Source organism: Lepeophtheirus salmonis, unplaced genomic scaffold (genome assembly GCF_016086655.4).
Source record: "Lepeophtheirus salmonis unplaced genomic scaffold, UVic_Lsal_1.4 unplaced_contig_11_pilon___fragment_2___debris, whole genome shotgun sequence".
In the NCBI taxonomy this organism is placed as follows: Eukaryota; Metazoa; Arthropoda; class Copepoda; order Siphonostomatoida; family Caligidae; genus Lepeophtheirus; species Lepeophtheirus salmonis.
Genome location: NW_027289359.1, coordinates 3,306 through 27,198, shown reverse-complemented (window position 1 = coordinate 27,198; position 23,893 = coordinate 3,306). Strand labels below are relative to the sequence as shown.

At 30.8% G+C, this 23,893-nt stretch overlaps 2 protein-coding genes and 1 long non-coding RNA gene across 4 annotated transcripts; 1 reads left to right on the top strand and 2 right to left on the bottom strand.

Moving 5' to 3' along the window:
- Positions 1 to 4,490: 4,490 nt before the first annotated feature.
- LOC121120814 (uncharacterized) lies at positions 4,491 to 13,879 on the bottom strand. Its single transcript, XM_040715688.2, has 2 exons — positions 13,642 to 13,879; positions 4,491 to 9,417 (listed from the first exon to the last, which is right to left on the bottom strand). Exon 2 carries the CDS (start codon positions 8,395 to 8,397, stop codon positions 5,245 to 5,247), a length of 3,153 nt encoding a protein of 1,050 aa, XP_040571622.1. The 5' UTR covers positions 8,398 to 9,417; positions 13,642 to 13,879; the 3' UTR covers positions 4,491 to 5,244.
- A 139-nt stretch (positions 13,880 to 14,018) lies between these two features.
- Ssadh (succinic semialdehyde dehydrogenase) lies at positions 14,019 to 16,475 on the bottom strand. Of its 2 annotated transcripts, XM_071893859.1 has the most exons (9): positions 16,349 to 16,475; positions 16,005 to 16,277; positions 15,732 to 15,941; positions 15,559 to 15,669; positions 15,283 to 15,502; positions 14,733 to 15,226; positions 14,618 to 14,685; positions 14,439 to 14,556; positions 14,019 to 14,371 (listed from the first exon to the last, which is right to left on the bottom strand). In XM_071893859.1, the coding sequence occupies exons 2-9, from the start codon at positions 16,239 to 16,241 to the stop codon at positions 14,312 to 14,314; spliced, it is 1,518 nt and encodes a 505-aa protein (XP_071749960.1). In that variant the 5' UTR covers positions 16,242 to 16,277; positions 16,349 to 16,475; the 3' UTR covers positions 14,019 to 14,311. The 2 variants fall into 2 exon arrangements, with proteins under 2 accessions (XP_071749960.1, XP_040571625.1); XM_040715691.1 differs by having other exon boundaries at positions 16,005 to 16,352.
- A 394-nt stretch (positions 16,476 to 16,869) lies between these two features.
- Positions 16,870 to 18,687, top strand: LOC139907434 (uncharacterized). Its single transcript, XR_011784035.1, has 2 exons — positions 16,870 to 17,404; positions 17,464 to 18,687. It is a non-coding gene; the product is annotated as an uncharacterized lncRNA (long non-coding RNA).
- Positions 18,688 to 23,893: the final 5,206 nt, after the last annotated feature.

Here is a 23,893-nt window from a genome sequence, read left to right as displayed (position 1 = left end):
TTCAGTTAATACTTTTTAAAACATATAGTCAGCAATGTAAAATATAAAAACTTTTGCTCTGTTTTCTTTTTTGTTCATTCTGTGGCAAATCATTGTTGTGATCAGATCTTCCGCCTAACTTCGTAAAATATAATTTATTTAATTATACATATATATAATATAAGTGTCCCTAATAATTTATTGAATCCATTCGTAATATTTAATATTAATAACTTCCATATCGTATCATTTGTAGAAACATCCACAGGAAGTGAGTTGGACAGGCTGTACGGGGGGGTACACCCCTCAAGGAATTTTTGCTTTTTACTAGGCATTTCTTTGGTCAAGATGAAAAAAAAATTACACTAAAATAGGGGTAATTTTATAAATTTTTTATCCAACAAATAATTTTTATGAATAGCTGTGGATTTAAATTTTGAAATTTAATCAAAAAATATTTTTATTTTTGTGAATAGCTATGGATTTTAGACTTAAAAAAAAATATATATATATATTTGAAATCTCTTTCCCAGAAATTTAGTTTTTCAAATTTTCTCTATGTTGCACTTGACCATCTCGAGCAGATTGTCAATGTAAGCACTTAAAATTTGTCCAATCATTTTCATTTTCAACCATGGTAACGCTGGAAAGTTCTGAAGCGTGACATTTAAAGTCCATTATTGTTATCAACCGGTGTTCTCTCTATGCTCTCCAATTCAGACCTTTCCTGATTTATATTTCCACACATCTTTAATAGATGCTACTTCGTGGTTATGTCACACTGTATAGAAAAATATAAACCCTCAAGTCTCATCTTTATCGGATGGCCATACATTGCTTGGTATAAAGTTCGTCCAATACTATTTTATCTTAACATTACAAATATACGTTACCATACTGTAATTTATAAATTTACTGGTAATCTACTGCGACGGTTAAAGTTATAATTATAAGTTTTTAATTACTCATTGTATGACATATCATATTAGTGACTTTAACGGAAGAAATTTAATATATCTCATTGTTAATATAACTATAATATATAAATATTGTAGTTTTTTCATGAGTTTCACGAAGTAAATCAAGTATTCCTGCATTGGAAAATTTAAACTATTTTTTATATTAACGCACTTCTAGTAATATTTGAAATATAGTAGATTTCCATTTCTAGAGGAGAATCACGTGATATTATATCCTCAAAAATCATAGGTGGTGATTTTTTCAAAATACCATTAATTCAATAGGATCATATTGTGTGTATTTGTTTAAAAAAAAAAATCTGAAAATCAACATTGTAACCCTGACAATTTGAGGATTGTTTTAAAGGGGATCAGCTAGAATCAACTATGACCAAAAGAGGAAGGGGAGAAGGAAATAAACAAGCACATTGGCAAAAATTGCTCCGATGTCGATCCCCAATTCTACTCTGAGTCTAACAAGGACTTTGAAACAAATCCACAATGCTTTTCTCCGTCTTTTATGAGCACACACGAAAGTTCAATCAGGTATAATTAAATCTATTTAGATGGTACAAAATTCAGAGTTCCATTTCGTAATTTGGTGTGGATGACTCTAAACAGGCTGAAAATTATCTTAACTTCACAATTTACAATGGGGATATTTCTATAATTGAGATCATTACCAACATCCTCCATTAATTAATGATGGTTCCTCGGGAAGGAAAGAATTTACCCGTGTATTTCTCCATAAATTTTTTGAATGTAGGATGATTAGCAATGGATAAGGTTATATTAGATGGAAAAACATCTTTGTGAGATCAAAATAAAGTCTGACTTGATGTATTCATCGTTAAATTGATTTTATAGATAAATATCCATATTCTTGTTATGAGATGAGGATAATGAGTGGCGTGTAATTCTAGACAGGGAATTAAAGGCACATTTATATCGATAAATCCGACAAGCCATCTGCTTCTCATCCTCTAAGTATTTTCCAAATTCCTGGGCCTCCATTTTCATAACTCCAGACAGAAGGCGACGTTATTTTAGGCATTTTATTCTGTTCTCTATCGACTATCAGCATCTAATATTATATTAATATTGAATAATAAAGGTGGAATGATAACGTTCATGATTGATAGAAGAAGATGTATATTATTTAATCAATGATGCCATAAGTATTTCTTCTCTTCTCCTCGCACGCTTTTCTATTCTTACCAAAATTATCACCCTTACCCATCATAAAGTCAATGGAGTCAAAAAGTAAATTATTGCTGTGAAAGATTAAGGAATAACTTGTGGGAAATGATATCTTACCTTGGACGAGACTACAAGTAGATAGAGACAATACATCTTTTTCTATGGACAAGGACCTTGAGGAATTGTACTCGGAACCAGAAAACCCCAGATTATGATTACTCAGACTTGACCTAACCACTGAAAATATGCTCTCAAATGCAGCTCTGAATATTAGATCTTTACTATTTTCTTTATTATAATTATTATTTAGTATGAGTAATTATTTATGGAGTATGTAGAGGATCTATAATGAAGATGCAAAATAAGTATAACTGATGAGAATTATGAATATAGGTAGATACGAGTGTAATATTATATCTTGCTATTTCGTTTCTTATATTAATTGAACTATTTTGGTTTTATTGAAGATAACATTGACGAAAATTCTAACAGCCTTATTCATCAATATACATTTAAGTTTGATATTTTCCTCGCCTTAATCGAGACTACAGGTAGATCCGGACATATTCATGGAGTATGAGGACTCGAACTTTGTCTGACCATTGAAAAAGTGAACTCAAATACAGATCTGAATATTGGATCTAATGTATCTTTACTCTTCTTTATATTTATATTAAGTTTTTACTACATGGCCGATACAGTTTTTGACTCTAATTAGAATGAATAATTAATTATTTATGGAATATGAAGAGGATCTAAATGAATATACAAGATAAGTAATGAATATTACGAATAAAAGTAGATACAAGTATAATGTTAAATGTATATCTTAATATTTGGTTTCCTATATTGATTGTGCTATGTAGGTTTTATTGATGATAACTTCGACGAAAATTGTAAAAGCATCATTGATCAGTACATATTTAAGTTGTGCGTACAAGTTTCACTATAAAAAAGATCTTATATGCGTAAATGGATGATGTGATTGCCGTTGCCATATTGATTGCATCACTGTTTTCCTCCATGGCATTGAGTCTGAATTTAAGTGCTCGGCGTAGTAATCAATCTTTTTCAATCACCAGAATTAAGAAACAAAATTTTTACTTTACTTGGTATTTTAATATATAAAATAAATATATTTTAGGCACTGAAACCATGTCTTACATGCATTACTTACATTTAAAACAGGTTAGAATTCTTTATAAGAAAAGTATGTAATATTGAAATTGTAGGTCCAACGCATTTCAGAATATATACACTTAAAAAAATTAAAATACCTATAAAATTAGCGTTATATTTTATACAAATGGAAATGCTTATAAATTTTTACTTCGATAATACCCATCACAATTATAAATTTAAACAATTTGAGTTGCCATTTTTTGGGTTTTGATGATGACGATGGAATTGTTCTTTGACGTCATACATAATAATGAATCCCATTTTTGGAAATAATAATTTTGTAATTAAGAAGCTAATATGATTTCAATATTTAGAGGACATAACAGTTTAATATCGTAATATCAAGGAAAACAGAAAGAGATAACTAATGTATTAATATTGCATTCATTCTTAACTATACAACATTGGTTGGGAAGTTATAACTAATGTTGATAAAAAGTGGTTGTTGGACTAAGACTTGTGTGTAATATCGACTCCGAAGTAATTATTGGCAATATACGTCATGACAGCTAAGCTGCTCTTCTCCAAAATATTCTTCAATTGTCAGGGGTACCAAGTTAATTTTCGTGTTTTTTTAAGCATACCGGTGGATAGCATTATTTTCCACTATTTTCATAAGTTCTATTATTTTTCCAAACTATTACCTATTATTATTCTCTGATTCTTGAGGAAGGAACATCTACCATCCATGTATTGAGTAAATATGTGTGAGTGTGCTCATAAAAAACAGAGAGTAACTATGAGGATTTCTTGGGGAGATATCTTCCATATTTTTTCGGCAAAGTCTGTCTGTTAAACGACACCTAATAACTCCGGGTATTTGGTACTAACGCTAGTATTTAATATAACTATGCAACTGAGGGACATTTTTTTTATGGATAGTAAGGTTTCAGTCATTTTATTTGTTGGCCTCACCTTGACATCCATTATTTTCTTTAATATTAAAGAAAAGAAGGGTTTCCATTCTAATAAAACTCGGTTGTTTAGGCCTCATAATACGCAAAATCAATAATGTGACGTTATATGAACACCTTCTATAATATTAATTAAAAAAAAACACCAACCTTAGATATTTATTAAGTCTTTTTATTGATTATTATTATAAATGCATATAATAATTATAATAAATGACTTAGCAAATACGTAGTAAATGATCTATAAAATTATATGTTTTTTCTCTCTATATTTATTTATTTTTAGAAAAATATTTTTTGATTATATTAATGAAGAAGAATAACAACAAATCAATAATAAAGTTATAATATGGTTTATGCATCACTTTGACAAAAAAAAAAAAATATTAAACTTAAAGATAAAATAGAATAATCGGAATATAACGTTTGCTATACAACTCTACGCGTTTTTAAAATAATTAATTAATTGATGGACCAATATACTACTATATTACTAAATGCTTCATGAGGAACTGAACGATGCTCTAGATCGATCCGGATCATCAATTGGTTCCTAGCTATTGGGGTGGGAGGATAGAGGGGGATTGAGGATCGAGGGATGGAGATTGTATTCCTACTAAAAACACGTTTGTCAATAAAAAAATAATCACTCATGTGTCATTACACTAAAATAAAAAGCGTTAAAGACACATTTTTGTTCCTACAAAAGAAATAATAATTAATTATTTAAATAGAAAATGATACAAAAAAGTTACAGTAAAGGATTATCATGGCACAAAGCATTGACACTTCAAATACATGGAGATAAAATCCGCCATTCTTATATGGTTTTGAAATGCATGGTACGTATATAAGACTATTTTTACTATATGAATTATACATATAGAAAATAGCAAACTACTAGTAGAATGGGTTGCCATCTAGGGATGTTCATCAATACGGATCTCGACGATGTTGTCTTCAGCATCCTTGAAAGAGGAACCATTTATGTATATTTCCTTATCTTGGTTTTAAACATCTGTGCAGTCTCCCAGAGAAACAGTTAGATCCGCAGAGACTGAAATATTACTGAGATCTGAAGAATTATTTTTCTTCTCCGATAGAGGGAGTCCTTCGTCGGAGTCGAGGATTTTAATGATGTTATCATTTTTGAAGCAACATTTCCGACATTTAAGAACAATTATACAGGGCAACACGGTCACCACGAAGAATGGCATAAACGCCACAGCCAAAATAATGACAATCACAAGTACGAGTATTCCGAGGGTAAGGACTAAAGGTATGAGCAAAATGCTAAAAATTGCGGTACAGAGTGAGCAATTGGTACCGGTAAGAGGAAAGTGACGATCTCCAAATATTGCATTGACGGCGTTGAAAATAGGTCTAGGAATGAAACAAAGCTGAAGTTCCCTCTCCCTTAGAGTTCCACAGAAGTACATGTTCGAAAAAAGGATACATTTCCAATGCCCATCTTCTTTTTTAGTTATGTAGTCCATGATGAGCCAAGCCCATATATGAAGGTATCGATAGTAGACGCATTTCAAAATAAGCCCAACAAGGGTAAATCCTAATAGTACTACAGCAAATGTGACTCGATTTTCTTGAAGCTCTTTTATATCTGAAGTGAGGGCAATGACAAGAAGTACAACGTTCTCAGACACAAAAATTATATCGAAAATAAGCTGCCGAATGAACGTTGAGACGTGTTGTAGAGGTTTTGTAAAGGGAATGAGTAGAGGATCCATACGAATCCAGTTATGAATATAGATATTTGCAAGTCCATTGCCAATCATGTAATGAAAGAAACTAAGATTTAAAAATCCTCCTTTCAGCCAATATATTTGGGCATCGGAGAAAATAAAATGCAAAATCGTCATAAGAAGGATGTGAACTGCTAGGAATATAAGTACTGGAAAATACATTCCTGGACCGAAGGAATACGAGAATAAGACTAGAATAAAAAGACGGCCGATGATTTGAAACAAAACAGAGAGAAAAAGTACTGCTCTATAGAATAGTGCAGCCAGGTCCTTGTCAAGGGCACCTCTTTTAAGAGTAGCGTGATAGAAGGTAAAACACCAAGCTAAACTAAGGATGGAGGTGATGATAGATATAGTTTGATCCGGTTTGAGCATGGGGAAGTTTAAATTGTCCATTTTACAAACAGTGAAAATTCTCAGACTAAAAGATTGAGCTGTCATTGTTCTCATGAGTACAGGAAATATAATATAGAGTTGAATAGTTGGTTGAAAAGATGATTCCAGTGATACTTCCATGACTCTAGCAGTAGAGTAAAGAACCTCTGATGTCTCAATCTTTTTTTCTCGAGCAGCTCTTTGGGCTCCTTTAGCTAAATAATATTTTCCATCGTTGTAGTACTTAATAAAAAGTACAGCAATTGGCCATAACAGAACGCAAAATACGAAGCTAAAACAGAGAACAATGGCTTTTAAATAAGATTTAATGACTGTAGAAAAATTAGAACAATTTGACATTTCATTTACAACTACTCCCCAGGTGTCAATGAGATTGTTATAATGTCTTGAAGTAAAAAATTCGTAAATAAAAAATGGCCAAGGTACAAGAAGAAAGAAAAGTGTGTAACCAAATTTTGATTCTGGAGAGAGCGCGGATGGAAGGCATTGAATTGAAATGGGTTCCCTACTCGAGATATTACAATTGCGAACGATTTTGGAAATGCGAAGGCTGTCACTCTCTTCACCACAAGTGGAATTTAATCTATTAATAGTTTCGCCCATCAATTCTCGATAGTATCGTATCATGATAAGAACATCAGAACCCGTATCAATGGCATTAAAAATAATTGAAAGAAGTAGGGAAGCGAAGAAAAGACGAGACCAAACTTTTCCACGTTCTGCTTTTAGCTCCCTTTGAGTTTTTGGTATCCCTTGCAAGGCTCGAGATTGCTCTAGAATAATGGCTGCCTCAGCAGAAGATTTCAATTGTCCTCGAAGACAACGCTGAAGTTTCAATTGATCTGCTTCGTGAGTAATATCTGATACACAGTGCACTTGTATCTCTGTTCGAAGAATAAGTAACTTTTGCTCTTCCAATTCAGGGCCCTGAAGGGCAACCATGGCCAAAAGAGTTTGTCCTGAACAATTGCGCAAATGAATTAGTTCAGAAAGAATAAGAGTGTTGCACTCTTCACTAAGTCTATTAGACCTTAACACAGCAGATACCAAGTCCTTATGTCTTAATTTTGCAGCTATCATGAGTGCATTATCTGCCATGTCATCACCCTCAGAATATTTCAAGTCATCAAATGTCAACTCAGGATTCTCCAGGATTTTAGTCCAATGGGTGAGATTATTTATCAAAGCACATTGTCTGAGAATATAACCCGGATGTTTATATAACTTGTCAATCTCCCTAAAGAGTGACTCGAATTGTGAAGAAGTTCCAGTAACGAAATCTACAAACCTAGGAATTGCTTTATGGAATTTTCCAGCTTTCCTCACTACATTCCTACTCTCTGTGAGTGTCTTTTCGATGCTAATGTTTGAGGCAATTTCTTCGTTAATATTCCCATTGCTTCCATTTCCATTGCGCGAAGTCAATTTGTGAATGTCTCTAAAATATCCTATTATAATCAATGGGGAAACGGCCTTCTTAGAGAGTCGTTCTAATCTCTTCCATTCAAATTCCCATATACTCTCTTCCAGATTACCCCTTGCGTCAGTCACTTGAATCCCAACAAAGACAAAATCAAATGTAATGATTTTGAGTAGATTCTGCTTGTCTTTGCTTAAGAGCATGAGTCTGAAAATCGTTGATCCAATGCTGAATCTGAAAAAAGCTCCATCAGTAAGATCATTCCCTCCAACAAGAAGACTGCCTTTTCCATTGATATTTCTCAAGCAATATCGACAGTCGGATCCCTCGCATGGAAAATGAGGTTGCTCCCAATGATGATACATAATGGAGAAGTTAGATATTTCCGACTGTCCATCCGATAGATTCTTGGAAACAGCGTCAAAGACTCCTCTTCTCTCAGTTTCCGAATCTGTGAGAAATACACAGCGGATTTCAGCATTCACATCCCTCTTGAGTGGTTCCACTGAGGCGCTCACGGATATGTCTGATATGGAAGATATATTCCGAGAATGTTTTTGATAAGAATCACGTATCTTATCCACCATTCTAATTGACTCACATGTGTTATCACTTCTTAGTGATTTGATAAATTGTGAGAAAGAGTAGTCAGTAGAGAGGGTACAAGACTTGTATCTTGTTCTTAAGTGCAAGGGAGAGGTTAAAAGAACATGATTTGTGGGTATGTATACACATTAAACATAAATAAAATCTTTTTTTTTCAAAGAATAAAAACAACAAACAAACCGATGATGATGATGATTATTATTATTTAGTTTATAAGAAACTATAATAACTGAATCACAGATAAGAGGACATATTATTCTTCCGTTCAATTTCGTTTAATGACTCTGTCATGGATTAAGCTCGTATTCCAAATTTGTATTAATCATTGTTCTACTATGTATGCCAACTTATTAGACTTTGAGCCCAGAGCAGACTCTTTCACGAGAGGAGAAGATCTTCTGGACTTTTTGTAAAGGGTAACGAGTATTACGAATAGGTATTGTGTATAATAATAGTATATAATCAAATTCGGAATTCATCATATTACAAATCGGAGATGACTATAGTACAGTTCGTTGAATAGAGAGTGGATTATAGCATCCAGAAAGACACTCACAAAATAATGATAATAGTATGACACTAGGCAATCAAGTGAGTGTATGTCAATGATTGTAGTACACTATTATGTGGAAGAGACTGTCATGCTATCACTCCAAAAACTAAGTATATATAGAGAGAGGGCACTGGAGGAGTATTTCTTCTTTTGCTATTGATTTACCTAGTGAATTTCATATTCAAAGCATCGTTTGTTATATTATATGAATAAAAAGAGAGTCTTTGGTCGTTGTCCTCCGTAGAAAGGCAACCAACAAAAAGGCCGCTCCACCTTTTCCTGAAGCGAATGCCGCATTAGTATTTTAGAGAGTGAAGAGAGAAAAAAAAACTATTTGTATGAAAACAATGGAGCCTATATTTTTGGAAAGCATTTAAAGGCTTGTTCTTCTTAATATTTAATGATCACTTCAAAATAAATTTCCTCTTCTTTCGAATATTACATATATCTGAAACAAGAATAAAACAAAGATAAAGAACGTCTCAATTTCATACAAAAAACAAAATAGAACTAACTATATATAATGTACATATTTAAACAAGAGCAAATCCCTTCTAATTATAAACAATTAGGATGTACACACATACAATATGCCCGTTTACACATTATTATTATACATGTAGTACGTAATATTTGGGGTTCTCTCCCAGGATCCCAGGATTTCTCGGGATTTTACACCTACAAGAAATTCCGCATTTAATTATTTCATATTATAAATAGTAGGTTGGGCTCAAATTAAATGAAGAAAAAGACAGTTACATATGTAGTGGGTCAACATAAAAGCAATCTTGAACACCAATTCAGAAAAGGAGAGAATCCCCTTTGTAAATATATATATATATATATGTTGTGTACAAGTTGCAACCAAAAAATAAGCTGAATAATTTAAAATGAAGGATTTACAGAAATTGGGATGCAGATAATGCAATAACTAAATTTGACATGGATGATCGATACATTAATGTTCTAATTATTGACTATAATAATACAAATGTCTAAAATATAAGTATACTGTACCACAGTATGAAGTTCAAAAGCTACCGTTATATGTATTTTGAATAGATCAAAATGACATGATAGTATCAATGTAAAGCTGGTTATTAGTATGTCCAGTATTGTAATTAAATAAGCCAATTTAAGACAAAGTAATTGGAACTTGTATAGTGTGATTATACAAGTCGCAATTTGTACACAACATTTATTTATACCCACAGCCGGTCCTATGTTTTCTTGACATATTTGAGTTAATATGTGTTCAAACTTGTGGGATAAGTTCAGAAAAATAATAATTTTAGCCATAGTTTAAAACTTTTATTTGATTAAATATATTTTATATTAGCCCAGAAATGGCCTTCCACATAAAATCTATCAATTTATCATTTTTTTAGCGTGAGAATCCATTTTGGTTAATTAAAGTGCAATTTGTGGCACCTCCAAAGGATTCATGTGAATAATCTTTGTCAATGAAAATGGTTGATAATTCATTGTTGATGAATACAAATGTCATCTACACTCAATTTTGAGAGAAAATCGTTATAACTTGCTTTTATGTTGACGGGCAGCATATATTCTAATGATTGGCAAGTAGACTTTAAGCCCACGGATCGAATTACGTATTAAACAATTATACAACTCCCAGCTCTACCAAACAAATTAGGTCGTTCATAACTTGTTATTCAAGCTTTTTTGTTGCGGGTTGAACCGGGACACGGAATTCAAAAAAACAGTATCCGAGAGCTCTCAAAAACCAAACCACGCACTATTTGTGATAATGATAAAAGCTTAAAATGTATTTTTTGCTTAAAGTATCAAATAAAATACTTAAATTTCACAGTATTTATTATATTTCCGCTCATAAACAATTTCCCGGACAATGTGAAACCCTAGACATATTATGCGGATCAAACTCCTATGTATAAAGTAGTGTATTATAAATAAAAGTGTATCAACAGAATACCAATTTCCAGAGAAATGCGCAATAACTCCCTTCAAAACTTTCTAGATACCTAGGGTATTTTGTTATATAATGTCTTATGATTAGCTAATCAATTTGTCAAATAATGTGAACGACATTACAGTCATCGTGATCCACCTACCCCTCCCTTCAAAAAGTATTGGAATTTTGATCAGATAATGTCCAATAGAAATAAGTACATTAAACAATAAGCATATTTATATTATAGAGAACAAAATATGACTAGTATATGTTCTAACTGTAAACTGTTATCAAAATTTGGCAAAAGGAAGAGGAGGCTACACTATTATCTAAAAGTTTTACTCATCATTAATATGAAAACGACTTTATTATATACATATGTTAATATTATTTCGACATACATAATAACACTATTAATTAAAATTTCCAATAATGTTTACTGCATATATTCATTGAAGTAGTCGTATATTAATATTAATAACTATGTTATCAACCAATATACATAAATATATTAGCTTTCAGTCACTCGACACACATAATCATAAATATAAAGTTAGAATATAATATTTAAGCCAAGGACAGACATGTGAATAAGAACAAAAGTACAACAAAAAAAGACCGTATATGTATTGATTAAGGACCTTTATGACGGACGTCACAAAATATATAACAATATGTAATACTCTGAAAGTTACTTGCTTAGCAAGCAAGCAAAGTAAGAATATTAATCCTTGTTTTTTATTTAGTGAGAATACTCAAAGCTACTGAGCTAATAATAGTATAATCCGGAGAATCCGCAGGATTATTCATCTTTTCTTTGAGTGGAGGGGGGGTGCTTAGTTTTGGATTTTTTTTTTTTGAAAAATCTACATTTGTTCACAAAAATTTAAAATATTGAAATTTTCTAGTAAAAAGCAAAAATTCCTTTTTTTTTTGGGTGGGGGAGCTACAATCCCCTCCAGACGCCCCTGAGAATACATTAATTTTAAAAAGTTTCCGAATATTCATAAATTAATTATATTAAATAAAGGCTTTGAATTGGTCAACCTGTACTGATAAGAGTGTTTCATTTCCCAGGATCCCTTGCTTCAATAATAAATACTGTGACATTTAAGTATTTCTTTCTAGATTTTAAGAAGAAATAATTCAATTTAAGGTAGTCTTACACAAAATACATAAAAACAAGGTATAGAGCGTTTTTATATCATGTTAGCATTGTAGATATCGGACATTTTAGGGGCCTAAACGACTAACTTTTATATATATAAAAAAAATATATAATATTAAGGAAAATAGTGAAATATTTTATTTTAAAATGAGAGCAACAACTAAAAGACTGTAGTCTAAATAAAATAGATCCTTCTATTTGCTAGTAAAAACGTTCTATTGTAAATATAAATTAACTAGAAATAATAAGATATTTGTCTTTAATTATCTTATTTTTATCGTCCCAAATCAATCAAAAAAATTTACAAAAATTTAGAAATTATAAATGGATTTTTCAGTACATATTATATTGATTTTATTTAAATATGAATGTTATCTTAAACATCAAGTAGTATTCAATGAAGGTATACGGTCTTTTTCTATTCTTAAAGCCATTTGATGGAGTTTTTATCAAAACTTATTAGAAATTTGTTCATTATATGTAGTAAAAATATCAACTTAGAGCCCAAAGATTGCGTTTCCTTCAATTATGATACAATTTATCAAATCAATAAAAACCTTCTATATCAAAAACATTGTTTTCATAAAAAAAAACATGATAATGTAATATGTAAAAATCTGACAAAACATGAGAGAAGGACTTTATATACAACCCGATCCACGAGCTAAAAGTCAACTCACATATCACTAGAATCCACGTTTATGTAACTCTTCTTAAAAAAAGTATGGGTCGCTTGAAATATCAAATCTCATACTGCTTCAAAAACACACTTTTTATTTACAATGTGGAGCTTTTGTCCGGAGATGGAAATGCTTGATTCTTCAATATGTATTTAACGTTTAATTTATTGAATTATATATAATTAAATGAAACTTAAATGATGAAATACTTAAAAGGGGGATTTTGAAATATAAGCTATAGTGTATATGTACCGATGTTTTAGGACAGCAATTTGCCAATTCAATATTATTACCAATAATCAATAATATATATAATTAGCAAGCTTTAATATCTATTTGATGTTCAAATCCTCCAATAGTAGAAGAATAAATAATTATTATTTTGTATGAGAAGTTATTATATGTATGAACTTTAATTAGAAAGGGTGGACGTTGATAGAACAAGAAGCGGATGAACCGATAACAAAATTATCTGAAATGTGCTCAAGACACTCGTTTACTTTACTCTATCTATCTGTTTCTATTTTCGAGTATGTACATCCATTTGACATTTACGATTATAAATATCCCAAATTATATTGAATTTGTCTGCATTAGTTATTAGGGCGTACAAAATACACCTATAATAATGTGAAAGCACACGAAATGTTTAATATTGTTACTTTAATGCAAGTTAATACACTTAATAGTTATGTATACACAAAATATAAGTTATAACCAAAAGTGGTTCAACCCCTTAAATCACATAATAAACTAAAACAAATTATATTAAAATATTCGGATACACTTTTATACTAAATATTTTTGATATTTTTTGATGACCCACTTTGACAATAAATATAATATTTAATTTATTTATTACATCAAGCCAGAACAAGGTGCTCTTACCTAATTGAAAGCAATCCTACGGCCCAAATATACAAGGAGGGGCAACTCCGCACTTCTTATGACAATCAGACTGCCTTTGAGGAAGAGATGAAATTATTTAATAATTAAGTGTAGTGAGTACAGAAGAGTCCAGGATCTCTTCTGTAGACTGTAGCAAACTAAAAGCTTCCCTTTTTTCCTACAAAAGATATAATCTCAAAAATTCTTCTTCTTCTTTCGTTATTTATTGTAGAAGGCTGATAATGACGTCATCAAAACAACGTGACAAGAAACATCTTAGTTACACAAGATCGAATCACTAACCGCAGGACAAATAATATATTTTCTTAATGATGATCAATCATTGATACACGTTACTCTTCGCTCATTAGTAATAATTACTCATAAAATTATTTATTATAAAATGTAGCAAGGAAATTTCAAGTAGATAAGTATGAAGATAATAAAATCTTGGATAGGTTGAGTGATTACCAACGGATGATAAGCTTCCGCTACTTTTATACGATGAAAACAATTCATTGTTCCAATTACTCAATATTCTTCACAAAAGTTAAATTTCTTTGAAATACATATGATGAATGATTTAACAAAAGCAAAATAATATATATGATAAAATATTGAAGACACTAAATAGTGCATTGACAGCGTAGGACTATATTTAATAGATAAATTAAATGCCAAAACAAATATATTTAATTTCGGTGTATTCATCTAAACCATATTTGGATCCCTGTAAAATATACGCAAAAATTGGGAATGATTAAGTTGTATAACTTAGCTTAAAGTGATACTAATACCTCTCGCCCAATTCCAGACTCTTTTACACCGCCAAAAGTTATTTCAGGGGCACTGATGGCTCCTTCATTAACACCGACCATTCCAGTTTCCATTTTTCGTGCAACTCTCCAACATTGTCTATTATATAATATTGTAAAAGTTTGAAAAATATATTACAAGTGTAATATGATTTGTGTACTTAATGTCATTAGAGTAAAAATACCCAGCCAATCCAACTTGTGTGTCATTTGCAAGCTCAATTACTTCCTAAATACAAAATTTAATTCAATTATATACATTTACAAAGAACTTACTTCTTCGTTATTAAATTGTATAATTGATACAACAGGACCAAATATTTCTTCATGAAAAATCCTCATGTCTGGTTTTACATTTTTTATAATAGTGGGCTCATAAAATAGACTTCCAGAATCTCCTCGACTTCCTCCAGTGGCAATCTCAGCTCCTTTATTTAAAGCATCACTCACCAAGTTTTCTATATTTTGTATTTGTCTTTCATTAATTAAAGGACCTTGATTAACCCCTGAACACATTCCATCCCCCAACACCAAATCCTTCTTCATTGAGGCTTCTAATTTCTTTAGGAAAGTTTCGTATATACCTGATTGAAGAAATATTCGATTTGAGGACACACAAGTCTGACCAGCATTTCGAAATTTAGATGCCATGAGTCCTTTAACGGCATTATCTATTTCAGCTGAATCAAATACGATGAAAGCTGCATTACCACCTAGCTCCAAACTTAACTTTTTAACCGTAGAGGAACACTGATTATAAAGAAGTTTACCTAAAAGCAACAACTCATTCACTTAATATGGAAAGATAATGCTTTAAAATACATACCAACTCTCGTTGACCCAGTAAATGACAAGGCCTTGATAACATTACTGCTACATAATGCGTTACTTACAGATTCCAAATTTTGAGAGGTAGTCACCACATTGATAACACCATCAGGTACACCCGCTTCCTTGGCTAAAGAAGCAAATGCAAGTGCAGAAAGAGGAGTATCAGGAGAAGGCTTGACAACACATGTACATCCACTGGCTAATGCTGCTCCAACCTATGGTATTATTAAAGCATGTTTTCGTCATCATCAAAGAACTATATGAAACAAACTTTTCGAGCAAGCATGGCATTTGGAAAATTCCACGGAGTTATCATAGCAGCAACTCCAATAGGCTCCCGCACCAAAATAAACTCCTTCTTTCTATCAGGGGAAGGGACCACCTAATAAAATGAAAGCAATTACTTTGAGTTGAAATTCATCCATTCAATAAAAAGAGACTTACATCCCCATAAGCACGTCTTGCTTCCTCAGAAAACCATTCCAAGTAACTATTTCCATATAGGATCTCCCCTTTAGCTTCTGCTAATGGTTTCCCTTGCTCAAGAGTGAGGATTTTTGCCAATTCATCTTGATTTTCGTTGCATTTATTGAAGAAATTTCTCAAAACTATACTCCTTTCTTTCCCTGTTGTTTCCTTCCAGGTTTTAAAAGCCTATTTCGTATTAAGAAATCATAATTAATTATTAATAGAAAATACTGGAAATGTGAATACTACCTTAGATGCCACTTCTATAGCAGATTGGGTGTCAGTCTCGTTCATATCAGGAACACTTAAGAGAAAGGATCCATCTGAGGGGTTGTGGACGGGAAAGTTCGTCCCAGTTGTGGATGGAATCCATTTCCCATCAACAAATGCCTTATCTTCTAGTAAACTAGAGATTGAGCGAACTGCTTCCAATTTCCTTAGAACTTTATTCAAGGAGAGAAATTCTCTACGGATAATTACGTTCATTTCCACTCGAGTCACTTGACGCTAGTTCATTAAATCTATAACAATTAACATAACATAGAATGTTTCAATACAAACTTGGAGTATTATCACTCATTGATCCACTTATCCATCAATTTAAACTCACAAAACCGGTTCCAGGAACATATATATTCATCACTTATGGACTGTACATCATAATTGCATTGATTTTTAGAAGCTGCAAAGCTACAATTGATCGATCGCTGGTTGTCAAAAAGTTGTAGAAGAAATAGGAAAAGAAAATCATGACGTAGGATATAAACAAAAATAGGAGTGAATATATATGAAATCCGTAGTCCATACATTAATATAATAAATAGGGGGAGTCTGAAGCTGGTGTCACTCGTTTTTAAATATTACAAATTATTTTATTTATTATATTTAGGCTTATTTTTTAAATTTTCGAAATATTGGGGTTTTAAGGTCTCAAAATTTTCCTTTCGGTCCAAAAATAATATTTACAAATTTTGAGCTGTTTTCAAAAATATTTAGAGGTAGCTCAACGGTCCTAAAGTTATGAAAATTTACAATTTTTTAGAAAAAGTTGTGTTTTTGTTTTAATAATATCTATGTACGGCAAAGTGACTATATAGTCACCTTGTAATGTTTTTGTTTTAATAATATATATGTAGGGTAAAGTGATATATAGTCACCTTGTAATGATCTATGTACTAAAGAGGCTATAGGACAATATTAATAGAAATATTTCTATTAAGCTTGCTATGGGGAAAGAGGAGTCTTTATATCAATTAAGAATGTTTTTTCTTATCTCTAATTCTGATTCGTCAATAATTTGTATATCCTTCTCTTGCACAGTTGATTGTTTTCACGTCTTTTGACTAATATTCATCTAATTTAATTTAATAGAAGTCAAAGTTACAGACGAGGTTATGTATTTTTCTTTAGATTTAACTAGAAACATAAACTATTAGTTAAAAACATAGTTTATAGTATTTGAATCATATTTATGCTCTAAGAAATTATAAAATACATAACCCTAATCATCTATGAAGGGTATTTATAGTTTTTGATCGAGGTTACGTGAATCCAGAACATAATTTCCCTTGATCAAGTGCTTCACTCGGTGGATTTCGTCTCCTTTAATGGAAGGATCCTTGATTGTGCAAGTTCCTCTTTATGTCAAGGTATGTGATAGTAACTTCTTTAATCGTTAATCATTGTTCCAATACATAAATTCCTCCAGAACTTCTACGGAATCATCGTATACTTCTACATAACATATAAGAAATAAAGAGTTCCATAAAACGTCAGAATAATCCATTGATTCTGAAAGAACCAGTGAGGAACAGAGAGAGTTGCTCCATCCACTGCTCCTTACTTGAAGTTCTTGAAAGTCAACTTTGCTTCGTCTCTTACTCTAAGAAAACTGTTTCATTAATAAAAAGTTGTTCAGTGCCCTTGATGTATTGTATATAATGCAGAAATCACTCATTCCAATCAGATTTATATCAATTCCATTTATAATTTGGACTTTGTGATATACGGTCTATACGGATAATTATATAAACTGGATACTTCAATCTCACGCCTGATTCCTTTAGTGCTACTGAGTCTCTTTTGTCATTGGAAAACAAGTGGAAGTGTATTCTAGACTCGTAAAAATAATGTTTTCTCTTTTCTAGATATTTTGGTCTACAGAGCATTCTGATATTACATATAAATAGTTATTTAGAACTGGAGAGTTCCACAAAAAAGAGATATTTCCCCAATGAATTACCCATTGAGGAACAAAGAGTTATCATTTCTCATCCACTGCTCCTTCGTTGAAACTCTTTAAGCCTCTTCCTTCCAAAGTCGACTTTTTTCGTCTTTTATTATGGGAAAAATAAAGAAAAGAACTGAAGAAAATAAGAATCTTTCAGTTTCCTTGGTGTATATAAGGCAGAAATCCCTTGGGAAAAAATAGAAGTCAATCTTAGGGTCTTAATGAATATACAGCCTTTTTTCTCGATACTTTTGTCTGCAATGCATATTATATTTTGCTGTTATCTGCATAAATAGATTTTGGGAATTGTTAGAGTGCTAACAAATTATAAGTGACCTCTCAACTTCTGTAGACTTATGTTGGAAAACCTTGATGTAATTGCAATTTCGAAACTTAAGTTATTCTTAATCATCTTGTAAAAACTTAATTGCTTATCACCATATTAGAATATTATTCCCATGAAGATTTAGGATCTCCACACTGATACTGATTATTAATAAATGTTCCCCATGACAATTCTTATATTTAATTATTAGTTATTTTGAAAATACTTATTAATGACATAGATACAGACGTTCAAAAGTAAAAGTTAACAATTTAAATTTATTTTATCCTCCTTTTCTTTTATTTATACATATATATATATATTATGAAAATGTATTATTATTTTAAGATATGAATAAAACACTTTTTAGAGTAAAACCTTTATTAAACAAAGCAAAATGAAAATTCACGATTTAGAAGATAACTGAGCAATTTTTTTGGAACATGCATCATGAGAATTCGAACTTTTTTTTTAACCGGAGTGTGTTACTATTGGTCTCATTTATGAGATTTTTGCTAGATATATTAAAATATTTATATCCAACTCGAGCAATAGAATTAGCAAAATGAGGTTATTTAGTAAACTTAAACCCAATAGGATGATAAGAATCTCTTGTTTCTAATAAACTGACAAATAACTTTGTAAAGTAGTGTCTTATATTTGTCGAGGTCAATAAAATTTGTCGAGTTTTGGTCGTTGAGAATATCATATTGTAAAGGTGACGAGCATGTAACGTATTTAAATATAATAAGTCTGAAGCCCTTTTAATATCACCCTTATTGACGCTATCTTGAAAAGTTTCGATGAAATCTCGATTTTCCCCAGAAAATTCAACAGCATTGAGTTATTGATTTCTCAAAAATCAAAAGGTCGTGTATCCGGATATATAAAACAATAGATTGGCTTGAGATTCTTTCTTAGTAGAATTAGAATGAGAAAAACTAAAAATAAGTATATATTTGGAATAATTGGATCAGTGCTTACAAATTATATTTTTATTTTCACATTCATGCTTATTATTTGATTTTCATTTAATATTCTTAAGTTTCTAGTATAAATTCATTTCTATATTTATTAAAAATATATACGTAATATTAACATAATAATATATTTTCTCTCAATTAAAATAAATGTATTGAAAATTTTTCATAAATGACATAATATATCACTTCAATGCTACGATATAACGACATAATTGATAATACTATTTATATTATAAAACATGAGATTTTAATTTTATTTTATTAAATGTAATAGGCTAGCATGGTGTTCAATTAATTAACATGCTTGTATTATATTATTAGTTTCAATATTCAGTTCACATCATTTAATCTGATTTCAACACTATGGAGGAGACTTGTTACACCACATTTTTATTATATATACTCCTACTTTATATATAAATATTATATTTAATTATGTTTTATTTTTTGTGTAATTTCATCTTATATTTTAATTATCAATAACAGTAAATATTAAAAAAAAGTAAATTGTAAATATTGTAATAAAAAGTAAAGTAAATGTTAGAAATTGTAGTTTTTACATGTTTCCTTCTCTTGTAACATGTCTAATCCTACCCTGTACCATTTCTCCTCCTACCTTGTATCATGTGTCCTCCTGGTTTATCAAGTATCCTACTTTTGATTAGTTTCGAAAACACCAATAAATGGTTATTAATTATAGCACTAGATTAAAAATACTTTGGAATTAATTGTCCAGGGCGTTGAATTATCTTTTCAATTGTAAAACTTATGACAGTCTAAAAAAATTTATTTTTTGTATCATGTATCCTCACTCTATCTTACTTAGTATTTACGTTATTTCAGGTGCTGTAGTTATTATAAAAGACCGATAAGGACCGGTCCTTAAAACTTTTATTAAATAGATTCAAATATATTCAAAATCTGATTGAACATTCGTGTATGTTCATAAAAGACGGAGCATCATCCTGAGAATTTGTTGCGGAGTTGCAATTGTACTTGTTGGACTCAGAGTAGAATTGAGGATTGACATTGGATTAATTCTAGCAAATATCGTTATTTATGTCCTGTCTCCCTCTTTTCTTGTCACATCTGATTGTAGCTGATCTCCTTCAAAACATTCTTCAAATTATCTGGGTTACCATGTTGATATTCGGTTTACTTTTTTACACATGCCCAAAATACACACAATTTTCATATGTATAAATCAGTTATCTGAGTAATGTAGAAGATTTTTATGTGACGGCAGCATCGCTGATGTAGGTCATCTTAGGGACCTAAATAACTAATTTTGATAAAAATAAAAACTCCTTGTTCCTATTAAGATAATGGAAAATGATGAACTAGTTCCGGTTATTGGATTGTCAAAATGGGATTAACAAATAAAATTGACGAATCTGCAATGACTTCCTAACTGTGGAACACATTTTTAAACTAAAGTTCAAAATATTATATTCCAAATTATGAAGTAAAAGTTGTTCTTAACAAAGCCACTCTTACAATGTGTAAAAACTGTTTGGGCAGTTAAATAAATTATTAATATGTGGTCTATGGGTATATATTTTTCATATGACGTCAGCATTCAAGCTTAGTGCATCCACCCTACAGTCTGGACCTGACACCAATTGACTACCACCTGTTCTTGTCAATGGCTAAAATGCTTGAAGGTACAAATTTGGCCTCAATAGAGGCCTGTGAAAAGGTTTGTCCCATTTTTTTGCCAACAGGGAAAAGGTCTTATACGAAAAGGGTATTACGAAGTTGGATTTTCGTTAGGGACATGTTATCGAACATAACGGGGTATACATGGCTTAAATCGGATGATTGTAACACTTCTTATAAGCCATTGAATTCAATTGAAAAATACGAAAGTGTTTTTTCTCCAACCTATTATAAATATCCGACCCTAATATAAATTAAATATATGTTATAACATCTATATACATTCTTATTCAAATAGTATAGACAATAGATTACCTATTACTAATACAAGGATAATCTATTTTTCTCCAATAATAGGACGTAGGAAGGTTTTTCATATTACCTTTCCCCATATGGAACCCTTAAGTCGAGAAACCCAAGAAATTGCAATTGTTATCATGCGTGTACATGTAATACTGTTAATTCATGAAAATGAGCAAATTAAATTATAACCCAACTTTTGGGATACAAGAGCATTTTTTTAATCACTTTGAAAAAAAATATCTGGCCTATTTTATCATGCAGTTGTTTAAGAATTTACACCAAATTAAAAAAATAAATGCAATAATGTGTACATCAGAAGGAGAAGTTAATACCACGATGACCAACTGAATAATGAGCAAAAGATAAAAAAGAGCACATGCAACCATTTTTAAATATAGCTTTTTCATTACAAACTACTCAACTCTAATTATAACAAATTATTTTCCTGGAGAGGGGAGAAGGAATATTCGTGTCCCGCACTTTTAATATTGGGGAACTTACCACCGTATTCATAGAGTTTAGTAGCTTGTAATAAAAAAAAGAGCACAAGGAGAAGGCGAGAGGAATACATTTGGAACACTTTAATAAATTCCCTTGTTAATATCAGCTGCCTTTTATATGACTTTGGGATAGAAAATGGTTACTGGGATAAAGAGGAGAATCTCCTACATTTAAAATAGCATTAGTGCACGGAAATATTAGAATTATATTTAAATTCATATAGGTATATATATTCTTGTGTATTTTTCAAAAAATTTACAACAAAGATAGGAATAATGTATATCTCAGAGCGAAAAGTTAGCAACACGACGACCGATTAAATAATGAACAAAAATAGGACAAATTATTTTTCCTTTTCTAATTTTTAAAGGTAGTTTTTTCATTACAAACTACTCTACTGTACCTATGCTTAGTGATGTAAATCGTGTGTCTTTTTTTTGCTAGCCCGTTTTTTTTTAAAAATTGGTAATCTGAAGAATTAATTTTCTTTTCCTTACCTGTGGTCATTATTAATAACTCCTGAGTAGTGAACTTCTTTTCTTATTATATTCAATCATGTTCAAAATTGGAGATTCGTATGTGTTCATAAAAGACGGAGATTAACCCTGAGAATTTGTTATGTAGTTCAAACTGTAAGTTCATATTGGATTCAGAGTAGAATGGAGGATCGACATCGGAGTAATTCTAGCAAATGTTGTTATTTATTTCCTTTTCTCCCTTGTCACATCAGATTGTAACTGATCTAATGAAACGTAATGACAGCTAAGCCGCTCTCCTTCGAAACATTGTGGAAATCTTTTTTAACATGCCTAAAATACACACAATTTTCATAACTACCTATGCTACTGAATAATTATTCTACTTTTATCGACTCTAATCGATGAAAAAACATAAATAATTGTCATAGGCATTTCTAGTACCTATTAATTAGATTTCATTCAAATATATCACTGCTTATCATTGACATACATTAGTATTCAATACAGGTGTTGTGTATCTATTTTAATCTTTAAAAAACATTTGATGGAAGTTCTTCAAGATTTATTGGCAATTCGTCCATTGTATTTATTTTAAATATCAACTATAAACTAAGATGGCGTTTCCTTTAATAATCATACAATTTGTTATGTAAGTCAAAACCTTTTATTCTTTCAAATGAACATAAAGAGCGTTTTTCAAGCCATCTTGGGGATTCATAGTTGCTATTGTATTACATAAAATTTATAAATTTCCAATTAATCTAAATTAAACTCCATCAATAGAAGAATAGAAAAAGACTATACACCTGTATTGAATACTACTTGATGCCAATGATAAATACTAATATTTGAATATAATCAAAGTAATATGTTTTGGAAATTACTATGGAACTTCTAAATTTGTACATTTTTTTAGGACCAATTGGGGACAAGAAATATAAAATAATTAGAGAAAAATATCTATTTTATATTGTAATAGTTAATTCTTATCTACAATATGGAAATAAGATTATATAACTATCAATTAACAGATTTGTAATGGATATTAAGGTCAAATATATAATAAGACCTATGAATTAGAGAAATATATTATTGATTAGCAGTAAGGTTTAAGTCCTTATATTTTGTGAAGCCATTACGACCTCCAATAGTTCACTGTTTTCCTTGATATTGATGGAAAATGGGTTTTCATTTTTATAAAACTTGATTGTTCAGGGCTCCAAAATGGCCAACATCAACAAAGCTGACGTCATGTGAAAACGCGTTAAAGAGTGAAATATAAATAATCATAGATTGGATTTGTTTAAGAGGGTGAAGAGAAGGCAGGAGAGAAACAGTGTCATAAAAATGTCAAGGGGGAAAAAACGTGCAAAATAAGACAAATTGTCACAATAGAACGTTTTCACTGACTTCATAGACTGCAGAATAAGCCATGTTATGGGCCTAGAGTTTTTGATATATTATTGTTAAATTGAAACTTCATCAAATAGCTTTACAAATGGGAAAAAAACATACACTTGTATTTAACGTAACTTGATGACTAAGAAAAACAGTTATACATATTACAATATACTTTAATTCATAGACAATTCCGTATAAAGCTATATTTAGTAAAGGGGCGGGGCAAAACTCTTATTTTTTATTAAGCCCAGGTATGA